Below are 27,881 nucleotides of genomic sequence, written 5' to 3'. Positions count from 1 at the left end.
ATATATAGTATATATATATATATATCATATATATATATATATATGAATAACTTGATCACGGAAGTATAATAAAACGTGATGCTATGTATAAACCAAACCTTATATATATATATATATATATATATATATATATTATGATATTATATATTATATATGAATAACTTGATCACGAAGTATATAAAACGTGATGCTATGTAACCTATCCTTTATATATATATATTTATATCTATATATATATATATATATATATATAAAATGTAATGCCCCTGTGTATGTGGCCTCGTTCGTTTAAGTCTTTTAGGGTTTGTGTAGGATGGGATGCAAATGACTTCCAGTTCAGTAAAAGCCAGTTTTGTACCTGTAGTTAATTGACTGTGGTGGTTTGCATCAGCCGTGGTGTAGACAGGGATGTGGTTATCAACTTCATCCCAATGTACTCGTTGGAAACCTTATAATGGCCTAGGGGAACATTATATAGGCCTAAAGGAAAAAAAACTTTATTTTAGAAATACTTCCAAATATAGATGCTTTTTGATTGCCTGTAAAAATGTTTTTGATTTATAAATCTGATTTTATTCAACTTTGGGACACGGTTATTCTCTGGCATGGGAGAAGGAGTCTGTGAATGCAAGAATCTTTTTAAGGTTAGATAATTAGAGTCTCTCTCTCTCTCTCTCTCTCTCTCTCTCTCTCTCCTCTCTCCTCCCCTTCCTTGTTGTTGTTGTTCTTCTTCTTAATGGAACTGCGATTGTTTGACCAAAGAATGAACGTGAAAGTTGTAAGTTGTAGTTTTACGTAAATGCATTTTTCCAGGTCAGTTACTGATCCGGAAAATATTCCTGTGACCTTTTATGATTCTGATTTATATATCGATAAAGAAACGACTCGAAACCTGCAAATATCCCTGAGTGGTGGACACGACTGAAAACGCAGGAGCCACCAAAACGCTTTGTATAAAATTCTTTAAATTCTCGTCACACCGTATCGACGAAGTCGTGCTGTTTGTAACCCAGTATTTTGTATTGTTAAGAGAAGTATTGTTCCGTTTAACTGATCCCAAGATACGCTCACAGAGAGAGAGAGAGAGAGAGAGAGAGAGAGAGAGAGAGAGAGAGAGAGAGAGAGAGAGAGAGAGAGAGAGAGAGAGAGAGAGAGAGATTAGCACTAAAATCTACGGGTGCAGCACTCCAATATTTTGGTATCGTAATAAGTAGATCATAAATAGATCCGGACCGTCCGGTGCGTTAACAGTAACCTCAGTGACGCGTGCAAGTAGTCATATGTGTGTGTGTAAGACATCATCATTTGTCGCAAGACATCTTCTGTGCCAAGAATGACGAACGTACCATTTGATAGCCTTGACTCTTCCGTGAAAATTAGAGCCAGGTAAAGTTAAAAATGGACTGGTAGGTAAGTAGGAAAGATCCACAGGACTATCTACAGTGAGCCATAAAGCCACACTTTGAGCTTTACCCTCCGTCGGGAGATGTCTAGAATGGGTAAAGTGACTTATTGAATATATTTATTTCTATTCATGAGGTGGTGAAGGAGGGGTTCAATAACACTGGCTAGCATAGGGTTTTTTATGTGATTCAAGGATGAACATAATAACATTGACTAACATTATGTTTTAAATTTTGGATTCAAGGATGAACAAAATAACATTGTCTAACATTATGTTTTTATTTTGTGACTCGATGAGAAACAAAATATTGGCTAACGAAGTTTTTAATGTTGTGGTTCCAAGATGAACAAAATAACATTGACTAACATTATTTTTTATTTTATGATTCAAAGACGACCAAAATAGCATTGACTAACATTAAGTTTTTTTGTGATTCAAGGATGAACATAATAACATTGACTAACATTATGTTTTTAATTATTTAATTAAAAGATGAGCATGATATCATTGACTAACATTAATTTTTTTTGATTTTGTGATTTAAAGATGAACAAAATAACATTGACTAACATTAATTTTAAATTCTTTTATTAAAAGATGAACATGATATCATTGACTAACATTAATTTTTTAATTTTGTGATTCAAGGATGAACATAATAAAGTTGACTAATATTATGTTTTTGATTTTGTGATTAAAAAATGAACAAAATAACGTTGACTAACAAATTTTTTTTATTTTTTTATTCAAGGATGAACAAAATAATGTTGACTAACGGTAATTTTTTTTCCTGATTCAAAGATGAACAAAATAACATTGACTAACATTAATTTTTTGATTTTGTGATTCAAAGATGAACAAAATAATGTTGACTAACATTAGTTTTATTTATTTTTTATTCAAAGATGAACAAAATAACATTGACTAACATTAATTTTTTTTTATTTTTCTATTCAAAGATGAACATAATAACGCTGAGTAACCCCAAGTTCTTTCATTGATCTCAGGACGAGCAGAACACCATTGGATCAACCTCGAGTTCTTTTATTTTTTCGTGATTTTCTAGGTTGGAAGTCGAGGAGGACCAGGAGAACATACCCCCGGAGGACCTCGCCCTTGTCGAACGACGTGGCAGCCGGGGGGAGTTGGTGCCACAGCCCTACTGTCGGATATACACCCGGAATACGAAGGAGGTGAGTTTTTTTATTTTATTTTTTTTTATTTTTTTACAAAAGGTTTTCCCCTTTGTGGATTTTTTTTTCTCCCACTTCAGATGGTTTTTGCCTTCTGGTTTTTTATTTTTATTAAACTTAGGAGCTTTGGGTTTTTACAATAGGTTTTTCCCCATAAGGAGTTTGTTATTATTATTATTATTTTTCCTCTGGTTTTTTATCTTTGTTAACTGGAGGAGACTGGGGTTTTTATAACGAGGTGTTCACTTCAGATGGTTTTTGCTTTCCGGTTTTTTCCTTTGTTAAACTGAGGAGCTTTGGGTTTTTACAATAAGTTTTTCCCCTTTTGGGAGTTTTTTATATTTTTTTTTTATTTTAGAAATTTTGCCTTCTGTTTTTTTTATCTTTGTTAAACGGAGGAGGTTGGGGTTTTTGTAACGAGGTTTTCACTTCAGATGTTTTTAATGGTTTTTATGATTTTTTTTTATTTTTGCTTCCTGGTTTTTCTTATCTTTGTTAAACGGAGGATGTTGGGGTTTTTATAACGAGGTTTTCACTTCAGATGGGTTTTGTTTTTTTATTTTGTAATTTTTGCCTTCTGGTTTTTCATCTTTTTTAAACGGAGGAAGTTGGGGTTTTTATAACAAGGTTTTCACTTCAGATGGTTTTAAAGGTTAGATTTCATCATTTTTGCCTTCTTGTTTCTTTTCATGTTTGTATATTTTGTCTCAGTAAGATCTTTTTTATTTTTTTTTATTTTTAACTGGTCAGTTACTGTATTTTTAACACTTTCGTGAGCTTTCCTATTCACGCATCTGTTACTTTTTCTAGTATTTTTCTTTCCTGAAATGTTTGCAATTGATTATTTAATCAAAATGTTTTAATTTCAACTTCCGGAGAGTGTTCTTATATATATAATGTATTATATATATATATAAATATATATATATATATATATATATATATATATATATATATATATATATATATATATATATATATATATATATGATATATATAATATATATAGACCTTCCATGTCATTCTTTTGTTAGTGCATCTGCTATTTATTGTTATTTGATTTTTTAAAATATTTGCATTCTGGAGCTTTTCACTGTGAATATTTGCCAATGTTTTTATAATTCTTCCCTTCATGATGATGATTTCTGTTGATTTTTAGCAATTTACCACAACCCTGCTTCCAGCTAAGAGGGTTAAAAGGAAACTCACAAGTTAACAAATTACTATAAATGGTATTATAGAGCACCCCCCCCCCCTGGTCTGTGGCCCTCCTTCCTCCCACCTCCTCATCCTCCTCCATCCTCCCCCTCCCCCCCCCCCCCCCCAATCCAAATATCATTGCTCTATGACAGGCCCGTCCAAGTTGTTTTAGCCAGAGGGCCATTCTTGTAAAAACAAAAAGTCATGCAGGCCACCTGTGTGCATGTATATGTGTGTGTATATGTAATTGTATGTATATGTATTGGTATGTATTTACCTTATATACATTGTATTTATTGATTTTACAAGGAATGATTCTTTTATTCGGGAGAAGTGTAAGTCTGATTTTTATGATATAGAAAAGAGAAATGTACTATTGTTTATTTTTCTCTAGACACACTCTTGCGAAGATAGTAACTTTCATTGAAGTTCATTTTTGTCCTAACGTCTGTCAGTACAGAAAGACAGAGTTCCTAGAATTTCATTTTTGTATGAATAGTAATGCTTCTCTTACATTCGTCGAAAGAGATAATTTGATAGAACTTGAGCTTTTATCGAACAGTTGAAGGTGAAAGTTAAACTGGAGACCAAAGCAAGGAACAACGTTTAATATATGAAATAAGTCTATTTTTAAAAAATGTCATAGGTTCTACACCCAAAACATGGAAGGGCTAAACATTTTGTGATATTCATTCCCCCCTTCTGGTTTTTTCTTATGTTTTTGTAGATTTATTTATCAATTTTATATTTTTTTCATATCTGGAGAATTTCCCATTGACTTTTATTATTTTTTAAAGATTCATTGAACTGAATACCCGTACTGTAATAATCTAGAAGCGCTTATGAACTTGTCAGAAAGCAGTCATCTTAATTCTGCAATAATCTGTAAGAGCTATGCTTATGTGCTTGTGTTTGAACACAGTCAAAACTTAAAAATGTTTAAAATTTAACTTATTCTGGGGAAGTTTCGAAGCGATACAAGGCATGCAAATAGCACATTTGATTTCCATTTGACAGGAAAATTACTTTTTCATTTTCTAGGTGGCCGGCTTCAACCCACTAGGCGAGACTCTGAAGAAACTAGACTTCATTAACGCTGTGCGGGACATCAGGCGCTTCAGGTACATCTGCAAACTGCTGGATTTACTCATCACTCAGAAGTTGGCAACACTGTCGGGAGGAGCCCAGAAGGTACATGGCTGAGTAAGGTTTTTTAAATATTGAATATGGAAATTATTGCTTGGAATGAGAAACCTTTAAGAAAAAAAATGAAAATGATTACGTCTATATGTTGAAAGATCTTACCAAGGTGTTTTCGATATGTAGTACAGTTAATTGTTCTCTGCTGGATTTGAGTCGTTGTTGTTGTTGAAGATTAAGCTGGCCTTATGCCAGCATGGCCGCATAGAGCAGCCCGTAGGCATTTGAGTCATATTTCAATTCGTTGCTTACTGTACCAGACCGCTAAGGTTTGTTTCAGGCTCTATAGCAACTTGTGTTTTTACTATGGCATGGGTATTTTGTTTAATGCCCCATTTTTATCTAGACTTAGGACGGACTGTATGAGTGTCTTTATCCACTGATGGATATATATATTATATCTCTATATATTATAGTATATATATATAATATTTGTGTATATATATATATATATTATATATATACAGTGGTCCCCCCGTATTCTCGGGGGATGCATACCAGACCCCTCTGTGAATAGTTAGAACCCGCGAATAATTGGAACCAGGGCCGGATTAGTGGGGGGGGCCAGGATCCTGGGCCCTGGACCACCCACCAAGAGGGGGCCTCCCACCATTAAAAATACATTTTAATTTAATAAGGTTAGTATTGTAATCGGGCACTTATATTACCCATACTAGCCAAACTTCCTTGCCTGTCATTGATCAGTTTATCTCTTCCCTCGATCAACGTCTGGAAGCATACAAACAGATATCAAGTCAGTTTAGTTTTTTTAGACATCTGCAAAAGCTTTCTTCAGACGAACTTTACAGCACAGCAGAGCAACTCGTCAGGGCATATCCAGATGACTTGGATATTACATTTAAGGAGGAACTGTGCCATTTTGTAACATTTGCTAATATATTCACAGATGAGTAGTCAATTGATATCAGCACTGCGCTTTTCCTGTATAGACTCATATTGGACAAGGGTGTGCAGGACACTTTCCCAAACAGAGATAGCTTTACGAATGAGCTGTTATAATTATGAGTGTTAGTTACATTGTTATTTTTATATAAATAATTATAACTGCATATATGTAAAAAAAAAAAAGATGGTAAGAACAACTTATGCTTATTTTATTTTGTGTTTATGCATATTGATAACATCAGAAGAATAGTCCCATTGTAGTATTTCCTAAACAAAATTGTCGCGCCTCAGTGGCGTGGTTGGTATGGTGTTTGCATCCCACCTCGGTGGTCGCGAGTTCGATTCTCGGCCATTCCATTGAGGAGTGAGAGATGTGTATTTCTGGTGGTAGAAGTTCACTCTCAATGTGGTTTGGAAGTCACGTAAAGCCGTTGGTCCCGTTGCTGAATAACCACTGGTTCCATGCAATGTAAAAAAAACCATACAAACAAACAAAAAAACAAGAAATAAAACTGTCCTACTAATATACGTATTAGTATTACTGTATTTTGGCTACTTTAATTAGACAATAGCTTGCAGTGTATGCAATAGGAGTTGGAAAGAGGGCCTCCCACCAGCTTAATCCAGCCCTGATTGGAACTCCCTATAAAAATGCATAAAACCTCTTATTTTGCTAGTTAAGACTCAAGAAAAACTTACTAAAAATTTTTATACCTGGTTTTTTTTAATAGTTTTATCACTAAAAGTGCATTTTATGATGAAATTGATCAAATAAACCCAGGAATTTGCATATATTTCTCATAGAAATTACCGCGAATAGGCTAATTTTCTGCGAATAATGCGGGGAAACGTTCCAGAGAGAAATCCGCGAATGTGTGTGTCCGCAAATCCGGAGAATGCGAATACAGGGAGGTCCACTGTATATATATATATATATAATATATATATATATATATATATTATATATATATATATATGTATATATATATGATAATATATATATATATATATATATATATATATATATATATTATATATATATATATATATATATATATATATATATATATATATATATATATATATATATATATATATATATATATATATATATATGTATATAGATATATATATCTATATATAATATATATAATATATATATATATATATATATATATATATATATCTATATATATATATTTTATATATATATCTATATATATATATGTATATATATCTATATATATATAACTATATATAGATATATTATATTATATATATATATATATATATATATCTATATATATAATATATATACATATATATATATATATATATAGATATATATATATATATATATATATATATATATATATATAGTATATACACATGTATTGTTCTTGAGATTCGTTGTAAGCCAGAACATTATCAAAAATTGTCAAAAATTCTAAGAAATCCTTACTTTTAATGCTTTGGGTGTATATAAAACCACGTAAACTGCATTTTTATTGCATTTTTCATAAAAAAAAACCTTCAAATATTGATTATTTTGTCTTTTTGGAGTCAGTATTTCTTCTGTCAGATTGGCGTTGTAAACGTCGTAACCCTGGAACATGCATTGTATACCTGGAAATAATTTCTGGTGAATATAATTGAAAAGTGTCGTAACGCCAGAACGCCGTAAACTGAAACCGTCGTAAGCCAGGGACTGCCAGTATTATATATATTAAAGAAGTTAAGCGTTGATTGTGTTATCTCTTATAACATTTATTTTAAGGGTCTGCCATTCCTGGTGTATATACAATTATAATAAATGAAATCACTATGGTACTACATTTGCGTGGTTTTCACATACTTTGTGTATACTGATCATACTGCAGTGAGTTTCATTTTATTAGCCTAATGTCCTTCTTTACTTTTTATTAACTTTTCCATTTTTACCATACGTGCTGTCTGTAAGCTGGCTGGACAAGTTGATGGTTCTTCATGCTGTTCTGGGAGATTGCATTTAACAATATTTGTGTTATTTTGCCAGCCAGATGTTTGGATCTAGAAGTGTTGGAAGGGAATGCAGTAAACAGTCTGTGTGATGTTTTGCCAGATGTTGTTCGGTATGTTAGAAGAAGTTGCCCACGAAGTGACAAGAAGCCAGCAGAACGTCCATGTTCTCCAACACCTTCTGCAGGAGCTTCGCAAGAGACTCGAGGATTACCTTTGGGGCAGCAAACTTGGTTCAACCATCTTGTGGGAGCAACACACTCGTCGGCTGGAGGGGATTAATGCAATTGCAACCACAATACAAATTTCCAAGGTACAGTCTTCGTAGCAATGTTTACATTGTCTAGTAGGAAAGTCTTTCATAGTTCCTTTTACTAGATCTAATTAGAGAGTCTTTCATGGTGACATTTACTAGTTTGTAGCCCATAGTTTTAGCTCAGTAAACAATCATCCAGCATTAACCCTTTTAAAGCCATCACACTAATGTGTGTTTTGTGTCTGTGTGTGTTTGGCAGAAGTTTGTTATCTGCATTGTATGTCAGCACCAAATTCTTGTTACCTCAAAGCACATTTACGAGACTTAACAATATTCTATAATGACAATATTGTATTACATTTATGTCCTTTGTCTTTGCTTCAAAGTCATTCATAGAATGAGTTGTTTACTCGGTACAAATTTTCTTTTTGTGCAGGTTCTTTTCTCATAAAGATTACTTTTATTTCAGCCTGGAGATGATATGCATCCCACACTTCAGGAAGTGCCGGAGGAGTGTATCAGGGAAATCCTGAAACGCCTTGACAATCATGTCGATATTAGAGTGAGTTTTTCTTAGAAAATTTATTGTTAGTGTTATTAGTGGGGGTAAAGATGTAGTTTTGCAGTCATGCAGTTCACTCAAGACTGTATATGTATCATGAAAGATTTTTAGGAATTGTTTGAAATATATATATATATATATATATATATATATATATATATATATATATATATATATATATATATATATATATATATACATATATATATATATATATATATATATATATATATATATATATAATATATATATATATATAATGCTTTTTCTTTTGAAGAGCGCAAGTGAAGCTTACAGCGTCATGGCTAAGGTCAGTGAAGAAAAAACCATATGGAGGCAACTATGTCGATTCCACTGGACGCCCGCGCAAATTGAACACATCATCCAGATGCACAGAGAATTACAAGTTCAGAAAAACTGGAAGCAGATATATGACAGACTTAGAAGGTGAGACTTTTATGAAGTGCAATAGTCAGCAAAGAACAGTCACTTTAAAACAGGAAAACTCACTACAAAGCAATATAACATGTCTTGAATCATTTAATTTATTTTGGAAATGAATTGGTATAATTCTTCTGCTGACTTATTGTCTTATTGCCTCTAATATGAATTGAAACCAGGGTTCAGGAATTGGGATATGTTAGGTACCACAAAACCAAAAGTAAAGGAGCTAGGCTCACTCTGCCAACATGCTTAACCTTGACTAATTGGAATCTTATATTCTACCTCAAAAAATGTATTCCAACAGAACTTATGGACTTAGAGAAGAGTATGCAGAGAAACTTTGCTTATGCAGAAACTGCAGCTGTATGTTTTGGCAGTCTTACGGACACCCGTGCCGCACAGACACCAGCCCGAGCACCTCCCTAGAAGAAGACCAGCAGTTGGAAGAAATAAAGCCTGATATAATATACATATCTATCACACCTCAGGAGTTTCTCAAGTATTTCTATCTTTAAGTATATGCTTCAGGTTGTGATGGCCGAAGGTGATGATGGTGTTTTGGTTTTGAAAGGGATTGATAATGAACTTTTTTGAATGATTGTCAGTCCAGATTGTTCGAAACTATGTTACTACTTATGGACAATGCTTGCTCTCTACCATTTTGTCATTGTTTCAACGGTTACTACTATGTGACAAATATGATTTTGCTTTCTCAGGTTACGCTTCAAAACAGTGGAGAGGAGCCCTGGAAGGCAGAGGATTAATGTGATAGTTGAAAATAAATGTTCAGAGATGATAGATTTGTTATAAGAATGAGAATTTTTTAACTAACAGTTTCTTTAAAAGGAGTAAGCAAGTTGCTGAAAACTCCATACAGGCATTTTTTTAAGCCAGGATGTATCCCTTGCCCAAGTTTGCAACATTTATTGTCAAGTGAGATATGCTTATGCTGCCTTTTGAGACATGACCATGTTTTTGTGCTTTAAGCTACATGAAACTAATGATATGAGATGGTACCACTTAAAAAAGTAACCAGGTGTTTTAATATATTCTACCAGTAGGTGAACTCATTTGATTACCATGAAGTGTTAAGTCCAGTACACATACCTATGTATTACATGAGAATTTTCACAAGAAGTGTGCTGTAATGTAACTTTTTTTTTTCAAGAAATGCAGTGCAGTGAACCCATTGCATTAGCTTTAGTCCTTAATAATTTTGACAAATATGCAGTCCTGCTATGCCAAAAAAATATAGTAGAAATTGGCCAAGATGTTACTTCATTGTTTTGCATTGATCTAATTTTAGTTTTGTTTTTGCTTTTGTAATGTTTGTGACCAATGTCTTGGATATGAGTGAGGGTAAAACATTCCTTTTTTTATTGAAATGTTGTCTGCAAGTGTATCCCAATAGTAATTTAGAGAGTAAATCAGCACAGTTAATGGGTTTGCTGATGATTTGATTCACTTGAAAATTAATAGAAGTTATTTTAAGGAGCTACTGACATACCCATAGCATATTTTCATGGGTGTCACAAAAACTTTAGTCACAAAAGCTTCATTTATAGGTCAACTATAACCAAATATGGCCAATATACTGGAAGGGAAGATTAATTCATATCTTAATATCAATTGTTGATTTAACAAGCAAAGCTTGAAACCTACTGTGTAATGAGTTCAGTCGTAGCATTACATTAACTAAGTTACTGACAACTCACACATATTTATGGTCATATACAACAGTACATAATAACTCACAATTTTATGTACACATACAATCATTATGTACCCTTCAATATAAAATTTCTACTAAAGCTTAAAAAGTTTAATGTCAAAGAATGTTAATGACAGGAAAAAATATTGTTTAAGGATGTTTTTAAAAATTTGTTACAAGACCAGATTTCGACTTTTTTAACTTAGTTTATATAGAGGCCACCTTTCTCAATATGTCAAAGCATATATAAAAAAGGCCACCTTTCTCAAAATGTCGAGGCATATTGCAGTACATACTTGAATCTGAAACTAGTGTAACTCCACAGACTCTTTGCCACCTCGAGAAGAGGAAATTCATACTTAAAGGATGCAGAGAAATATTTACAGGTCATTTAATTGTCCTTATACTACATACATGATATAGATAATGCAGTATAGACTTTTATGTGTAGTATTTATTTAATCATTAATGACATATTCTTTTTTTCATCCAGTTTAATTAGGAACATATTTTGAGAGAATCAACACTCACATTTTAGTAGGTATATACTAAACTTGAAGAATAATAGTACATGTATCTGATTTAAGGTTGCATGATATTTTGGTGAATCCTGTGTACTTCTGTTTCCTTCTGACTCATTCCTTCCATTGGAAAGACACATATATGACTGAATGGTTTTGTATGATGTGTCTTAACTTGCATGGGATTTTTACAGGTGGGGTTTTGGTTCAATACTCATTCTCTTGCTTATAGTGTAAAGAGGGAAGTTTGTAGCTCCTGGTAACTATTATGACAATTATTGCAAAGGATTGTTTCCATGTGTGGTATCACAGATTGATTGATTATTTTTTTTTAGAATCAGAACTATTAAGTCATACTCTCACATGCTTCTCTCACTGTTGAGCTTATATATCATAGATGGATAATGAGAGCAGATTATATACATATAGCCTGCAACCTTAAAAAGATGATTAAGTCAAAATGAAGAAAACTGATGAATGATTGTATGGAGCATGAACTTCAAAGGGCATTACTTATTGAAGTTATTGAAGAATCTCAGTAGTAAGAGAATATGGCACTTCTCCATTATGGACCGCTGTTATATCCATCATTTTAATTACTGGAATTGATGAAGTGGTTATGCATTATAGATATTTCTTTTGACCTAAAAGGCCATTTTTCAGTGGAAACAATCATCTATAAGTAAATAGCCAAGATGATACAACTGTTGCAAGCCACATTAGCTATTGTTTTTAATATTAGTTTTTATTGAAAAACCAAATTGTTTAACACAATTCAGCTTCTCTTTTATTATGAATACATTGAGTTAAAAAGGAATTTGAACTCATAGTGCTTTCACCATTACATTCATAAGCTTACAGGTTCCTTTGTTATTTGAATCTTCCTCAGCCTTGCTTTTTCTTAATGGTGAAGATAACAACTTCTTTGCAGATTAGCAGAGGCAGTATGTAAATGATTGCTTGAACTAATTCCTGTAGATTTGTATAGGGACATGCTGTATTAGTCAATGGGCAACTGTTATTATTCCAGTTCAGTTAGAGCACTAAGTCCTTTCTGGATGTGCATAGTTGACATTGTGGTGTTTTTCTGGTGTTAGGGGAGAATAATTGAGCAAGATGAAATAAGAAATGTTGGACAGCTAGGTAGGAAGAGACCAAATGGAAACGATGAAAATCAAAAGGCAGAAAACAGCTCAGCTGGGGACCAAAGGGACTTTTCAGGGAACCTTTTCTACAGTGCTGATGTAGGCAATAAACCCCACAGGAAATAGATGGCAACTGACATGTTGTGATAACGATACTAAGCTTCTGAGAACCTTGTGGTTATCTTGTAACATTATTTTTTAGTGATTATAATCATACAAAGAATTTAATTAATAGTTAGTGTACTATATGTTTATTTCTCAGTCGCAGTGGTTGTATAAAGGACGTGACAGCTACCAAAAACGTAAATAGAATGAGATGACTTTATGTTTTTAAAGCACTGATGATTTTGATGTTTGTGTTATTACGTGGTTTTGTTCCTGAGAGTATTTTTGAAGTTTTAAGAGTACTATACTGTTTAGTAGCCTAATAATATATAATATAAAAATGAGCAGTTGAAAGGTAATTAAGATTTAGGAGACATTCTTGTCAAGCGCTATTTTATGTAATCTTGTAAAACTCCTAAGGTCCCATGCCCATGTGCTTATGAAAGTGTTGTAAAGAGGATTTATGTTTTCTCGTACATACGAATAGATATTGGTTTGTTTATTTTTTTTCTTGGAGAAATGGAGAAATGCAATCCATCCACTTTGTACTGAGCTTTCAGTATGATAACCTTGTCTGTCCAGATTACTTTATGTAAGGTTACTAGCTTTAAGAATTTTTTTCCACTTGATTACTAGTTAGAATTAGTTTCTCACCGTTACTGATAATTGGTTGGTCATTTCTTCTTCATTTTAAGCTTTCGATTTTATAGTACATATGTGATATAGATACGTACTGTCTTTTGTTCTTGGAATTAGTAGAAATTAATTGTCACAATTACTGATAGTAACTGGCCATTACTCAATTTTCTTCGTTGGTGTTAGTAGTATAAAGCATTCTGGTATACAACAGTATGTAATGTACGTATTATTTTCGTGTATTTTAAGAATTATGGGAAACTGATGGTTGCCATATAGTAGTACTTCTTTTGAATACATTTTGTTCAGCCAGTCAGTGAAAATTACTATTTCTGATCTTTTCTTCTCTCATACATTCACAAGATTAGAAATATATGGTATTGCGTCCATTCAATTATACAATGAATTCACTTTTCTTTTAAATGCCATTTCCTTTATTTTTTACATATGTTCCAAACACTGTACTGCTCTGAAAGACTTTTGTATTGAAGAGTTATGAACTTGCTGTTTAGCTGATTTCTTTTTATAAAATGTTATTTTTTCATAAATTATTGCTGAGTGTTGCCAATACGTAACTGCATAGAAGTTTTATGCTCTCCTGGTGATAGATAGGTGTGACATAAAATTTTTCCTCTGCATAGTTATTTTAGCATCCTTATCAAAATATAATTATGTACAATGTGCATTTAAACATTGAGAAGAGATGAGGATGTGTTTTTAATTTGATTTTTTTATCCCAAATATGAATTTGTACTGTTATGTAAAATGATGTTTTGAGTCTTATACCATAAATTGAAGACAATTTGCACTACATGGCAAGAAGATGAAATGGGATATAGATATACAGAGAAAATATTGTCATATACAGTGTAAAGTCAGTGAGCTTTTATGATGAAGGTCATCATCATTGTTATGGTGGGTGAATGTTGACAGTTGATTATTTTGAAAATTACAAACGAAATTTATTAGATCTATAGAAAGTCATTGCACATGCAGTCTTTCTTGAATATGATAGCAGCTGCAATGTGTGATTCCCTGAGTTAAGGGTATGATCACAGCTAACATTATATGTATTCATATTTTACTTTTATTTTTTTTGTGTCATTTTTTATTTATTGTGCACAACTTTGTTGCGGTAAGCATCCTAATTACTGTATCTGAGATAAAGCTTATTAGTACCAAAAGAAGCAGTTTAAATTTATAGAAGTTATGCAAAAAAAAATACCTTATTTTCAGCCAGGAAAACAGCAAATCTATTGCTTAAGGTTTGTGTCCTTAAACGTGTTTAACTAAATGTAGAAAATAAGCTAATTAAAAAAAAGCAAAATTATTTACAATATACTTATGTAACAATATTAACTGTCTATGCATTGAGATTGAAAATATTGTAAATTATGTACTGTACCTCACAGGACATCACCATGTATAGCAAGAGTGAAGGTAATATTTTAATGATAATTATTAAAAAGGTTTGTGTAGCCTTGATTGCATTTTGTATAGTAATGTAAAAATTACTAAAAGGATTTTTATAAGGTTTACAGGTTGGGAGAAATTTATCCTAACTTTGTTATTCATTAGTGTTTATCTTTTGTTTTTGAAATTCCTAAAAAAAAAAATTCATTTAGGAAAGGAAAAGTTTGGTTAAATAAGAAAAGAAAATTAAGAAAAAGTGGACTGTATCCTTTTTCAGAAGTTGCTGTACAAATATTGATATTTTTTCCATTGCCTGATTTATTGGCTTCAAGATTTTAAGTAACTGAAAGGAACTTCTTTTTTTAAGAATACAGATGAATATGGGGAGAATTTTTAGAAATTAGTATGACTGAATTTTTACAAAAAACAAAAAATTCTTTAGATCTTTTCCAGCAGCGTAAGTCAAAATGGAAATAAAAAAAAGGTTTATGTTTTGTCATGTGTAATACAGTACGTAGTGACTTTAGTCTTTGTATGTCTTATATTGGTAAGAAGAATGACAAGAAATTCTAATCATTGGAACCTTTTTAAGTGCAAAATCATATTGTTGTATTTAATATGCAATGATTTTGAGTTTGTATATTTAAGGACATAATCGTTGGTGTATATTAGTGTTGTGTCTTTCATATGCCACTGCACTTCCAGTCAGAAATTGTGGTCTAGGGAAGTTATATCCAGTTAGGCATAATTGGTTACTTTGTGAGCACTGATTATTTACACATGGTTAGATTAGATACTACAGCATAACATAAGTGCACCTTGGCTGTCACACTGAAGGAAGTCTTCACATCTGGTAGCATAAATGTGGATCTCGTAGAAAATTCCTGCCTTGTACAGGTTGCAATCACACAGGATTATGTAGCTCTATGCAATATCATGCACACAAGTCATTCTGAAATTCCCATTTTGATGTTACCATTCAGTAGTGATTCAGATTATGTAAGTGAAGTAGATTTTACCATTGTGGTTGTTTGTCAAATACAAATACGTACAGTAATTATGAACTAATGTAATCCATTTTCAATACTACAGTGCACACTATAACTCACAATTGTTTTGTCCTCTGCTTTTTGGCTAATCAGTTCTATGTAACCCTTGCCTTTAATTTTTTTTATTTGTTTTACTTATGATATGCAAGTCTACCGCACTTCCTATGACATATGCACAAATGCAGAAAAATCCGAAGTAAACATTGTACTGTACTATTGTTTTCAGTAAGAACATTGTACTTCTGTTTTAGAGTAAATCATTCCAAATACTTGTTAGCCATCCATATTTCCTAGATATTAGGAATTTTTACTACTGTTGGTGTTTTACGAGGAAGACTTTATAGATGTTCCTTGGGGCACTGTGTTGTAGAATTTCTAATCATGAATATAGTACACTTGTAACTGATAGAAAAGAGGAAGGACAATTGCAATTTCAGTGCTTAAAGAGGTTGTAATGGAAGACTATTCATGTAACTGGAAGCCTATTTCTCTGTCTTAGATATGAAGGATGTTTGCCCTCACGTAGTTATATGGCAGTATATTATTTGGAAGGGTCATTTCATGAGTGTTCTTACATGCAGCTAAAAATGACTAGTGAAAGAATCTCGCCTTATGAAAATTTCCATTTTCCATTTTCATCGTTAGCATAGATTTTGTGTGTGTAAGATTTATAATAGTATACTATATATAATAGCTACAATGGCCTCTCAAATTTGTGGATTCCTTACACTTTTTGGATATCCTTGTCACTACAAACCCTTAAACCTGAATGGAGAAACGTGGATGAGGGGCTAAGGGTAACTTCACCCTATCATATGTGGGTTCAAGTCCTGCCACAAAAATCATGTTTTTTTCATTTGGGATTTGTCATTTTAGTAACAAGCATATCCAAAGTGCCAGGAAATCAAGACATTAAAAGGTCACAGAGGTTGTTAGAAATACAAATACATAGTGTATCTAAATATCTGATAAAAAAAAAGTGACAGATATATATATATATATATATATATATATATTATATAGTATATATATATATATATATATATATATATATATATATATCTATATATATTATATATATATTATATATATATATATTAGTATTATATATATATATATATATATATATATATATATATATATATATATATATATATATATATATATATGTATATATATATATAGCTGTTAAACTTCTGCTTAGCTTGTCTCACATAAAGCCATATTATTTCAATCGTTTTGTGAAATTGCTCCTGTTTTCAACCAAAGAAAATATAAGGCCTCAGTATAAATGATGTACTAATAACTGCTCTAACTATTTCCAACCATTATTTTATTTCAAAATTAAATACAGTGTTTGTTTGTAACTTTATCTCTGAGATTCTCACTGGTTTCCACTGATTACTCCTTATTATCTGAAAAATAGTACTCTTAGTATTATGGTGCCAAGTTTTACTTGTTCCACAAATAGTTTCCATAATTTTTCACTTGAAATGACATTACATTTCATTGCTTTTGACCTGTAATACTCAATATGTCACATTTTGTCATTTTTGCTTTGCGTGGATTTCTTTGGATTGTTCAATTAGTCCCCTGTCACCTCTCCTTCTCAACTTTTATGCAGGATGGGACAGTTTTGGGCAGCCTTTTGGGGTCTCTCACTTGGGCTCTTTTTGTTGGGCACTAAGCAGTTTGACAACAGACTTTTGGGTACTGGGCATTTTAGTCCATGGTAATACAAAACTTATGGAAATATGAAACAATTGCAAAGATTAGTATAGTTTGTTTAAATAAGAAGGAGACAAGTAAATACAAATTTACATTGTCAAAAGTCATATTTTAAGTGGCCATTTGCCTTAATGGGTTTTGAAACTACGTAATATATGGCCTTGCCAAATGGACAGAGGCAAAACAGCAGCACTAAAATGTATCCCACTCTCTGTCCAAGTTACTGTGATAATGAATAGTCAATATCTGAAGTACATCTTAATGTGGTAGAGGTTGGAATTAATGTATTTGTACAGTATATAAAAGAATACAAGTAGTAAGTGGCACATTTACAATGTGGGACAGGCAAATCCTGGTAAGAGTTCCACACAAAAGTTTATTGATTTATATGTGTACTAATCCTGTTTAGGGCACTATTTTGCTACTTTCATATACATATATGGTAGGCAATTGCTGGTGAACTTCATCTTCCATTATATTAGAAAATTATCATGACAGCTGAGGTAAGAATGAGGTTACCCTGAATTTCATTTTGTCAGTAGCTTTTGGGGCAACTGATTTATTCCAAATAAAAAACTGATTACTCTACTGAGATTATGGAGATGAAATGTGATGTTGGAGCCTGAATTGAGATGGAGATATTGACGTTTACAAGTGGAGTTCAGTGTAGATAAATACCTAATTTTGCTTGCATAACTTGAAGGGTTTTGATGAGGGGAAAATCATCAAAATGACATTTTACTTAATTATTATTTAGCTTTTCTGTTATCAAAGTTTGTACTATAGAGTTTTAGGGCACAGGAATGTACAGGGATAGTTATATGAATAATTTCTCTCATTTTGGTGATACATGGTTAATGAGACTCATTTTGTGGTATGACCCTTAATTTTATATAGTATGTATTTTGTACGTATACTGAAGTATTCAGTAACCCGGCAAAAATTAGAGTGAATGGGAATCCTGGTTAAATTCTCATCTTGCTTATGTGCAATTATACTTAAATGCATAAAAGAAGTGAATTGCCACTTATCTTGATGATAAATTATATACTATACGTACTGTAATTTTTTTCATAATTCTGGTTACAAGGATTTGCCCTTGAATGAAAGATGAGAATTGGAGAAAGTTAAAGAAATTGGGTAGGTAGAACCCAAAATAACTGAATGAATGATAAAATACAGAAAGTAATAGAATCGAGGGCCAGTGTGATGTTACAAAGCATAATGTAATGCTATTGAAGCTTTGTACAGTTGCAGCTCGGAAATATTTCTTAAACCTTATCTTTTTCCAGTTTATATGTGAAGGAATGATGAATTTACTGTGTCCATATTTTACTAAAGTAAGATAAATGCTAAAGAGCTTACACTGAGGATGACATGGTATTGCAGATAGCAACTCAAGACCAACTCTAGTCCTCAATTTTGACTGTCATTATCTTCCATTTTGAAACAGTGGTTGATTTATTGTGGTAATTGAGCTTTATTAATTTTAGTTTATGCCAAGTTATCAGCACAAATCGTTCTCTACTTGGGTACACTGATCCCTTTAACTGTACACATAGATGATCAAAAATTGGGCTGTCGACTTCATTTGGTACCTATGTAAAAGATTGTCTGTTGTATTAGTTTGGATTAGCAGTGTTGCAAGGTATATTGTGTACAGCCATTGATGTCAAGGTTAAGCCCAGTAATTGCATTGCTCTTTTGAAGTGAGTCCTGAAAGCTTAAACCTTTCATTTGAATTAAGCCTTTTGGCAGTTTTCATGAATCCTGTTTCCATCCATAGAATAACTTGAGCTGCCCTTGGTAGTTTTTTTGTGTTGATTTTCTTTTGTTGGATGGTCCACTTTTCTTACTGTGACCTGTATGATGTTTTATGTGTTGTCATAAAGCATTGTTTGAATATTCTAGGCCAAGTTGATTATCCGAGAGAAACAGAGGAAGATGTTAGTGGTTGTGATGCCATTATGTGTTTTGTACTACGTTTGTGCGAGGCCTTGAACATATTGTGGCCTATATGTCTGTTGATTTTCTGTGATTTTATATTGATATTAGTTTGTATGATATTTTATCATGATTCACTGTATCTTTTAGATTTTTACTACATTAAGATAATATTTGTAATAGCCATTGCTTGCTGTACTTCACGGTATTGTAAATGCATTGCAGAATAGGCCACACTACAGTGCACTGTATTTTATAGTGCTCTGATGTCCTGTTTGTGTCCACTTGTCCTGAATGCACAAATAGGTTTTATATAGTGAGAATTTGTTTAAAGAAGTGATATGCTTTCAAGTCTCTTTTCAGTCAAGGCAGCAGAACTGCAGGATGAAGGGCCTGTCTTTCCTTCATAATGATACATAATGCAATATGTAAATATACTGGAGATATAATTATAGGATTTAAGTGTTGATATAGGTTTTGTAAGTAATATTAAGTCTGCAATGTTCGATATATACAGTACAGCATACACCATACATAAAAATATATATATATAGAAGAGTGCAGTGAGTGAAAATAAATATCATTTATAGATTATCTTTTTATTTTTAAATCCTTTTAGCTTTTATGATGATGATAAATGATATGTTCAAAATAGAAATAAAATTGTCAGCACCTTTTTCCTCCAAAAATTGAGGTGCAGAAAAATTTGTTTAGTAGACACCTACTACAGAGGTTGAAAACTTTAAATTAGCCAAACCGAACCAAAGGATAAGGTTACGAAAATTATTTGTATGTGAACAAATTGATTTCAGCTTTCTTTGTTTGCTATTTTTTTTTCATTACATTCACTGCAGATTTTATATTAATGACTGGCTAACATTCTATTTTTTAATGTATGATTAAATAATATATATATTATTTTCATTGATAAAATCAATTTGTGTTTTGTTATTAAAATTTTTTCCTTTTTTTAAATATGATTCCCCTCCCCATTTCTTTGGTTAATTAGAATTGTTAGAATTGACCTTTTTTGTTTTTGTTCTTTAGAATGACTTGCTCCAAAAAGTTTTTTTTTATAGAAATACTATAAGAATTTTCTGAGTTAACATTATGTAGGTTTAGTAAACAAATAACTTGAGCACCCCGATTAGACACGAAGTGTAATTTTTTTCAAAGTAAATAAACTGCCAAGCTAAGAAGCAATGCTCGAATTAATTCAGCACTCTAAAATTAGAGGGGCTACGTGTCCTTTGATAAAAAGAAAGTAAAAAAGATCGAAATGTTACCAGGAATCCATCGTGTCCATTAACCAAGACAACGATTACATTAAGTCGTAAACCAAACAAAAACTTTCAGTTCTCTTCTGAAGATTGAAAAAGAAACCCACAAAATCACTTTGTAACTTGTATAGTTCTAAGTATTTACATTTAGTTTTATTACACACTCGAGTACTTTCAGGCCCCATCTGTGGCCCATTTTCAAGAGATGTTTGGGATGTTAGCCTGGGTCAAGGCCCACCAGTCTTCTGGAACTTCTTCTCGTTGAGCTGTCATTTATGTGATGGCTGTTCTGGTTTCCTTGAGAGTTGCCAATCCCCTCTTGTCGCTCTGATATCCTGAGCTGATGGTCAATGGGATTAATCCTTGAGGTAAGGGTGTGGTCACCAAAAGTCTGTTGGGCAGGAAACCTAATCTCCAGGTCAGCAGGGCCAATCTTAGCTTCTTTTAATATTAAAGCTCGGCTTATGGGATCTGAGGTAAAACCTGTTTCCTTCTAGTACTTTAATCTCTCTGATGAGTGCACCTTCTACTACCCTCCTGTGACTAATTTTGTTGCTTTTGTATATAATCCTACTGTTTTTGAAATCCATCGTATAGTCATTTTCCCAACAATGCCTAGCTATAGCACTCCCCTGAGAGTTAAGTTGTACTGCCCTTCTATTCCCCTTCCTGATTCCCCCACATATCTGTCTTTACAATTGTTGCAATTGATTATGTATACCCCCGCAACATCATCTGTATTACTGTCTTCTTCCAATTTATTTTTGCATACTTTGTTTTTCACTGTATTATCAAAGGTATATACAAATTTATATTTACTTTCTTTCATTTTTGAAGGGATTTGTTTCATTTTAGGCATAAAAGGGAGTGCAACTATTTTCTTGTTTTCTTTATTCCATGTACTCTCTACATTTGCTCTGTAAAATTTTGTTCTAGCTTAGTTGAGTGCCCTTTTTCTGAACCATGCCGGGTATGCTAATGCATCGAAGCTTTTACCGATGTAATTTATTTCTCGTTCTATCTTGCAAGGGTCACACGTTCTCATTGCCCTAAGAAATAAACCTGTTAGAACCCCTATATTTTTATATCATGACTGTGAAAAGAGAAGAAATGAATATATGAGTTTGTATGTGTTGGCTTTCTATATGTGCTGAATTCATATCCTGTTTCTTTTCTTTCTATGAGTATATCTAAAAAGGGCAGTTTATTATTGTTACTTTTCTCTAAAGTGAACTGGATATTGTTATCAAACTTATTGAGTTCATCTAGAAAGGTTTCTTTTTCATTTTCACCACCTTGCAGAATAGCAAAAATATCATCCACATATCTCCACCATCCTTTGTGGGTTTCTTTTTCAATTAAGTCGTAAATCATGCCAAACATCAGTGCTTGGACATAACATAACAGACTGAATGAGTCGCTGGAGGGGTTTTGCCATGTCAACAATGGACTTTACCCAGTACTGTGTGCTGTGCTCTGCATTTATTTATTTATTTATTTTTTACTTCCATAAGCCGTACGCTATAGTTACAAGTCCTTTTTACCACAATAATATACAGGTGATGAGATTCTGTTACTGAAATAGGTTTGTTGTATAATAAAAATATATAAACGACCACAGGAGAGAACCTGGATGCTGGTCGGCTTCTTATCAATATGAATGATAGCGAGCTTCCGTTCCTTGACAACAATCGTAGCGAAAGCTGCGAAACTAACAACAGGTTTCCAGGCGCGTTCATTAGCTATCAAACGGGAAAAAACCGTGTATATGCAACTATTACGTTTATATGTTAATTGTTGCTATGGAAACGGTAAAAATATGTAGTTTCCGTATATACAAAAGCCTACTGAAAGCGTTTTTATGTCTTGCTTATCTAAATAATTTCATAAAGGTACGAAACGTTCGTCATGCAACTGTTTTTCGCTGGAGTGGATTTTACTATGAACAGGTCTTCGGTGCGTCTCTTCTGACTCTCTCGGAGTCTCTCCACCTCTTCTGGACAACCGTTCAACTCGTCTCTCCCGTTATTTTGTGGTAACGACTATTTAAATTTAGAAAGTTTACATTTAATTAAGTCATTTAATGTTACTGAAGTGCAGCGATGGGTATTTTGCAACAATTACAAGGTGACATACAGCTGTTATCTGGACTGAAGCCGGAATAAACTGAAGGGGTATGCGGTCATCTGTCAGACTTATAGGCCTACAGAAACTACCCTGAACTTAGGCCTAAATTTTGGGGTGTAGCACACGATAAATGGAAGGTTTAGCAAGTGTTATGTTATACAGTAAGACAGTTTTGGTCATTCTTTTGTGCTTGTCGAGTGACTACGATTGCATTTTTTATTTTCTTTAGTCACGTCTATCTAGGGTTAGGGAATAGTACCTAGTCTATTAGCCTAAGGTGGTGCTTAAGTTTGCGGAATTGTGTTTAACCCAAGAGGTGCTAAGGGGTTGCTACCAAAGGACGACGGCAATATTATGCATTACTAGCAACATAGTAATGGAACCAATATTTTCTTGCTCATTTTTTTAACTTACCACCTAGGTAGTAATGTTAGGTAGGTAGTATACTAGCCTACATGGTTGTATTCTCCTCGTTTCACAGATTAGCTAATAATAAAATATGAAATAGTACAAGATATTTAGAAAATTAATATTTAAAAAGAATATATTTTGGAAAGAAAACGTTTTAGCTAGTTTTGGAATGCTTTACTATGCCGTATTTTCTGAGATACTTAATTTCACATTTTTTTTCATGACAATATTATACTCCTTCGCTATTCAAGAAACACTTGAAAAAGATTGCAAAATATACTATACAGCAGTTATTAATTGGTTCAGTCGGTGTATGTGTATGTTACCTAACAGACATAGCCTAGGTATATGCAAACTAACTTTGTTCCGATACGTAATACAAACCCTCGGTCCTTTAACAATAGGAAGGTAACTAGCGGCAGCTGGGGCGGTCGTAAGCTTCGAACAAGGGGAGAACGGTAGTTAACTGCTTGTCCGATCGTGCGCGCGCCCGCGCGCCCGAGAGGTGAAGAATCACTTTTGCTTTCGGCCGCGGGTGTGAAGGACGTGTTCGTCATCGCTCTCTGCCCGCTTCATCGTCGTATGCTTTGTTTATATTGTGTTTTCTACTAATGGTTTGGTTTGACTTGAAAATGAAACTGTAAGTACACTGTTTTCATTTTCATTACTTAATTATGAATCAACATGGAGCTATCGCCGTAGAGACGGCGATTTCCGCTCTTTTCATGAATTGAACCCTTGAATTATGTCTCGGTGCCGAGGGCGGGCGCACTCGCGCCGAGTCATGTATTTTGGGCGAAAGTGTGTAATTGAAAGATGTAAGTACTCTTTTTTTCATTATATTTTTGCCCTGTGCGTTCGTTGCCGAGAGCTTGATTGCGCTCGGCAAGAGCCTCTTATTTTGTATGAATAGAATGCAATGAAAGTGGATTCGCAATGCAGTTTTCTTTTCATTTTCATTTATTAATTGCATCAAATTTAATTTTGGATCAATTTCCGCTCTTACCCGGGAATTAATCCTTACGATTTATTGCTGTGAAAGTGAAAATAGCAAGTGCAGTATTGTTCATTTTCATATATATTTATGATAGCATCATATTATTATGGATCAAGTTTCGCTCTTTACCGGGAATTGATTTTTCCCTCTTTAAGTTCTATGAAGTGAATCGCAAGTGCAGTATTCTGTTTAATTTTCATATTACTTTTCACTGCTGTGCGGGGGTAGGGGGAAGCGAAGGTCTGCCAGGAAGTCGTCGGAAAGCTCTCCCGCGACTCCCTTGGTATCCGATTCTTCGTCTTCTTTCCTGCCCCCACGCTCAGCTTCCTCGTATTTTGTTTTTGGGGTCTTCCTTCCGTTCGGGGTGGGGCATATCTCCCCCCCCCCCGTGCGTGAGGGAACCCCTCTTTCTAATCTGTCTGTGCTACCGCAGTGCTACAGCCGTGGGAGACGACCTTGGACAGGTATGGACCACTGCGGCTGCAGGGCGTGCCTAGCATCCACGATCCGCTGCAGAGTCTAGCGAGGTCTGGGGCGGTGACCTTGGAGTGGTCTCCACTACAACCTTCACGGCCGCTTATGCTGCTTCCCCCGCTGGTCTACACTCCCCATGCTGTGTCGGTGACGCCGTCTGCCGCTTCTAGGGCCGGTCGCCGCCGTACCGAGGAGGGGTATGCCGCCGCCCGCCTGTGTTTTCTTCGTGTTGCCTGCCCCAGACTTCGCTGTTCCAGCAGCTCGCCCCTGGACGGCCGCCAGTACCACGCTGGCTGCCGATGATTCTACGAGGCGATGGCTGGGCCTGCCGTACCTGTCGCTGATGTGGTTCCCGCTACTGGCTTGGCTGTCCCTTCTGTGTTTACCGCTGCCGCTGTTTTCCTCCTGCCGCTCCTGAGCTGGTTGCTGTTCCTGTCGCTCCTGGTTCCTGCGCCTGTCCATGCTGGTCCTGCCCATGGTGTGTCTTCCCAGGTCCCAGGTCCTTCCGGACAGGCGTGCAGTCGGGCCGTGTTGCTTCGGCAATAGGCCGACTCCGGCCTTGGGATGGAGGACCTGACGACTGTCCTGCGTGAGCTGACGAAGAAGAGGAAGGTGTCATCTTCGTCTTCGTCTGTTGCTGCCTCTTTTCCCCTTCGACTTCTAAGGCCCATAAGCCGAAGAAGAAGAAGGCTGCAATCCAACCCCCCCCTAAGAAGTCTCCTTCGGGAACTTCTAAGGGCCCCGTCCCACCGGCGGTGGGACGGGGGGGGGTCCTCCTTTGCTGGGCCCGTCCTAGGGGGGCCTCCTGCTGGCCTTGGGGGACCGGGAGCGGGGCCCGTCTCCCCTTCCGTAAGGAAGAGATAGACGGGGACCAGAGGAGTATCGGTTAGCTCTGGTACTTCCTCGCCTGGTGCTAGCGGCGATGCCGCTACGCCAGGTTCCGGCTCGGTCTCCTCGTTCGCGGGAGATCCCGAGTGTACGCTCTCCCTCGGGAGACCGTGCAGCCAAAGTTTCGGCGCCAGAGTTCGCTCGGCGCCAAGACCACGGCGGAGCAGGAAGCTGGCGAGAAAACCGCTCAGGTGACTCTCGCCAGGCCAGCGGCCGCTCTCGCAGCGACCCAGCTGGTACCGGTTTTGTTATTCCCCTAAGAAGACTCCTTCGGGAACTTCGAAGGGGCTCGTCACATTCCGGTGTGACGGGGGGGGGGGGGGGTTCTTCTGCTGGTCATCCTGTTCCTTCGGGAACGGGCCCGTCTTCCCCTTCTGAGAAGAAGAAGAAGACGGGGACCAAGGGTGTGCTGGCTACCGCTGGTACACCCTCGCCTGGTCTTGGCAGCTCTGCTGCTAAGCCAGGTACAGGCTCGGTTTTTTTCTCGTCCGCGAGAAGTTCCGAGTGTACGATCTCCTTCGGGTGACCGTGCAGCCAAAGTTAAGACGCCTGAGTTCGCTCAGCGTCATGACCGAGGCACTGGAGCAGAAGACTGTCGAGAGCCGCTCAGGTGACTCTCGCCAGGCCAGCGGCCGCTCTCGCAGCGACCAGCCGGTACCTCGGTGGACGTGACGGTCTCTGACCGGCCACGGGTTGAGGCTGGGAAGAGGTCCCCCAGGTCCCCTCGACCGACGGTACCAGCCTCGGCTGGTTACCAGCGGTTTGACGTGCCGCGAGGACGCATCAACGGCTCTCACGGCGAAAGCGAGCTTGAGGTTCGGTAACCTGACCGCCGCTCCCACAGGGACGGCCCGCCGGCGGATACGGTGACCAGCAGCAGCTCGTCTGACGCACGGACCGGGGGGGGTCGACGTGCTCAGTCGAGCCGCTCGCCACAGGTGAGCGGCACGGCAGGCCTGCAGATCGATCCCCACGCAGGGTTGGGTGATCGGCTGCAGCCCCCCACGTACGCTGCGGTCCTGCCAGCGAGCGGGGGGGGAGGGAGCGTCAGGTCTGTCCCTCCACTACCCTCAACTTCCTCGGGGCTACACCGGAAGAGCGAGGTAGCTAGGAGTGATCGTGAGAGGTGCGCCGCTCACGATCCCGTCACGACGCCACACGTGCCACGTATGGTCTTAGGACCAACCAGGACGTACGCGCAAGTGATTGAGGTGACCGTCAGGGGGAGAGGGGGTAGCGTCAGTTCTTGTCTCTCGATACCTTCAACTTCCTCGGCATACGCCAGGAAGAGCGAGGTATATAGGAGTGATCGTGAGAGATGCGCCGCTCACGATCCCCGTCACGACGACCGCACAAAGTGCCAGGTTTGGTCTTAGGACCAACCAGGGACGTAACGCGGCAAGTGATTGGAGGCAAACCGTCAGGGATCTGTTTGCTGGTCCTTCTTCTGAAGGAGGAGGGTCCTGGGAGCTGCTCTTGTTGGAGGGACTGACGGTCCTACTCCTCAAGACGCTGTAACTTCCGAGATTCAGAGTAACTTTACCCAGGTTATTGCACTGATTCGTCAGCACAACGACCGGGGGGAAGGATCGCCGCTCCCACCAGCAGAGCCCAGGTCTCTGCTCGAGTCGTTTTGGGGCCCGAGGAGGGAACCCAAACCGACGGTGGGTATGCCGCGATCGCAGCTTGCCGATTCTGTCTTGAACCAGAGTCTCTCGTCTCCGGACAAGAAGGCTCTCTCAGTTCTGGCCGGTCGATCAAGATACTTCCACCTCCTCTACTGCGACAGCGGCGTTTTTCTACGTGTCTTCGGACACCGTATTTAAATACTCCTTCGGTCCCTCCTTGAGAGGTTTCGACCTCGACGAGACTGGAATGAGTCGGAGGACGGTATCGGCTCTCTCCTGTCAGGTGTCGATCAGCCCCACCCAGACGACGTTCACAGTGGCGGCAGACCCTTACCTACAGTGAGAGTTCGTAACCCTCCTCGGGGAAAACGTTTCTCCTGACGATACGTTTTCCCAGACTCTGAGAGGCCATCGCCGCAAGGCGATGGCTGCTCCTACTCTTCTCCAACTGCTAGTTCCACTGGGAAGGCGAGCGAGTATCCAATTCCTCCCCCATTCCTCTCTCCTTACGGCTACGAGGGAAAGGGGAAGGATCCTACAGAGATTTCTCTGTAGGATCCCACGTTGGGGACTGCGCTACCAGGGGGGACCTTCGGGTCCTACCTGACGTAAGCCCCGGTCGTTGAGGAGGGATCCTGCCCCATTCTCGATTTCTACGGG

General features: G+C 36.4%; 2 protein-coding genes across 2 annotated transcripts in view; both read left to right on the top strand.

Moving 5' to 3' along the window:
- Positions 1–14,882, top strand: part of LOC135226545 (F-box only protein 32-like) — a 51,663-nt gene extending 36,781 nt beyond the window's left edge. Inside the window, exons 2-7 of the mRNA XM_064266201.1 lie at positions 2,472–2,598; positions 4,840–4,989; positions 8,006–8,215; positions 8,628–8,720; positions 8,998–9,167; positions 9,469–14,882. Of these exons, the coding sequence (XP_064122271.1) occupies positions 2,472–2,598; positions 4,840–4,989; positions 8,006–8,215; positions 8,628–8,720; positions 8,998–9,167; positions 9,469–9,679 (961 nt within the window). The 3' untranslated portion in view covers positions 9,680–14,882. The remainder of the gene's footprint in view (positions 1–2,471; positions 2,599–4,839; positions 4,990–8,005; positions 8,216–8,627; positions 8,721–8,997; positions 9,168–9,468) is intronic.
- A 7,719-nt stretch (positions 14,883–22,601) lies between these two features.
- The window catches only part of LOC135226543 (argininosuccinate lyase-like), a 52,902-nt gene continuing 47,622 nt past the window's right edge, over positions 22,602–27,881 (top strand). The window contains exon 1 of the mRNA XM_064266200.1: positions 22,602–22,731. The gene's annotated coding sequence lies outside the window, so the exon portion shown is untranslated. The remainder of the gene's footprint in view (positions 22,732–27,881) is intronic.

Source organism: Macrobrachium nipponense, chromosome 14 (genome assembly GCF_015104395.2).
Source record: "Macrobrachium nipponense isolate FS-2020 chromosome 14, ASM1510439v2, whole genome shotgun sequence".
Taxonomy (NCBI): domain Eukaryota; kingdom Metazoa; phylum Arthropoda; class Malacostraca; order Decapoda; family Palaemonidae; genus Macrobrachium; species Macrobrachium nipponense.
The sequence above is the reverse complement of the archived record's forward strand: the minus strand, read 5'-3'. Positions and strand labels throughout refer to the sequence as shown.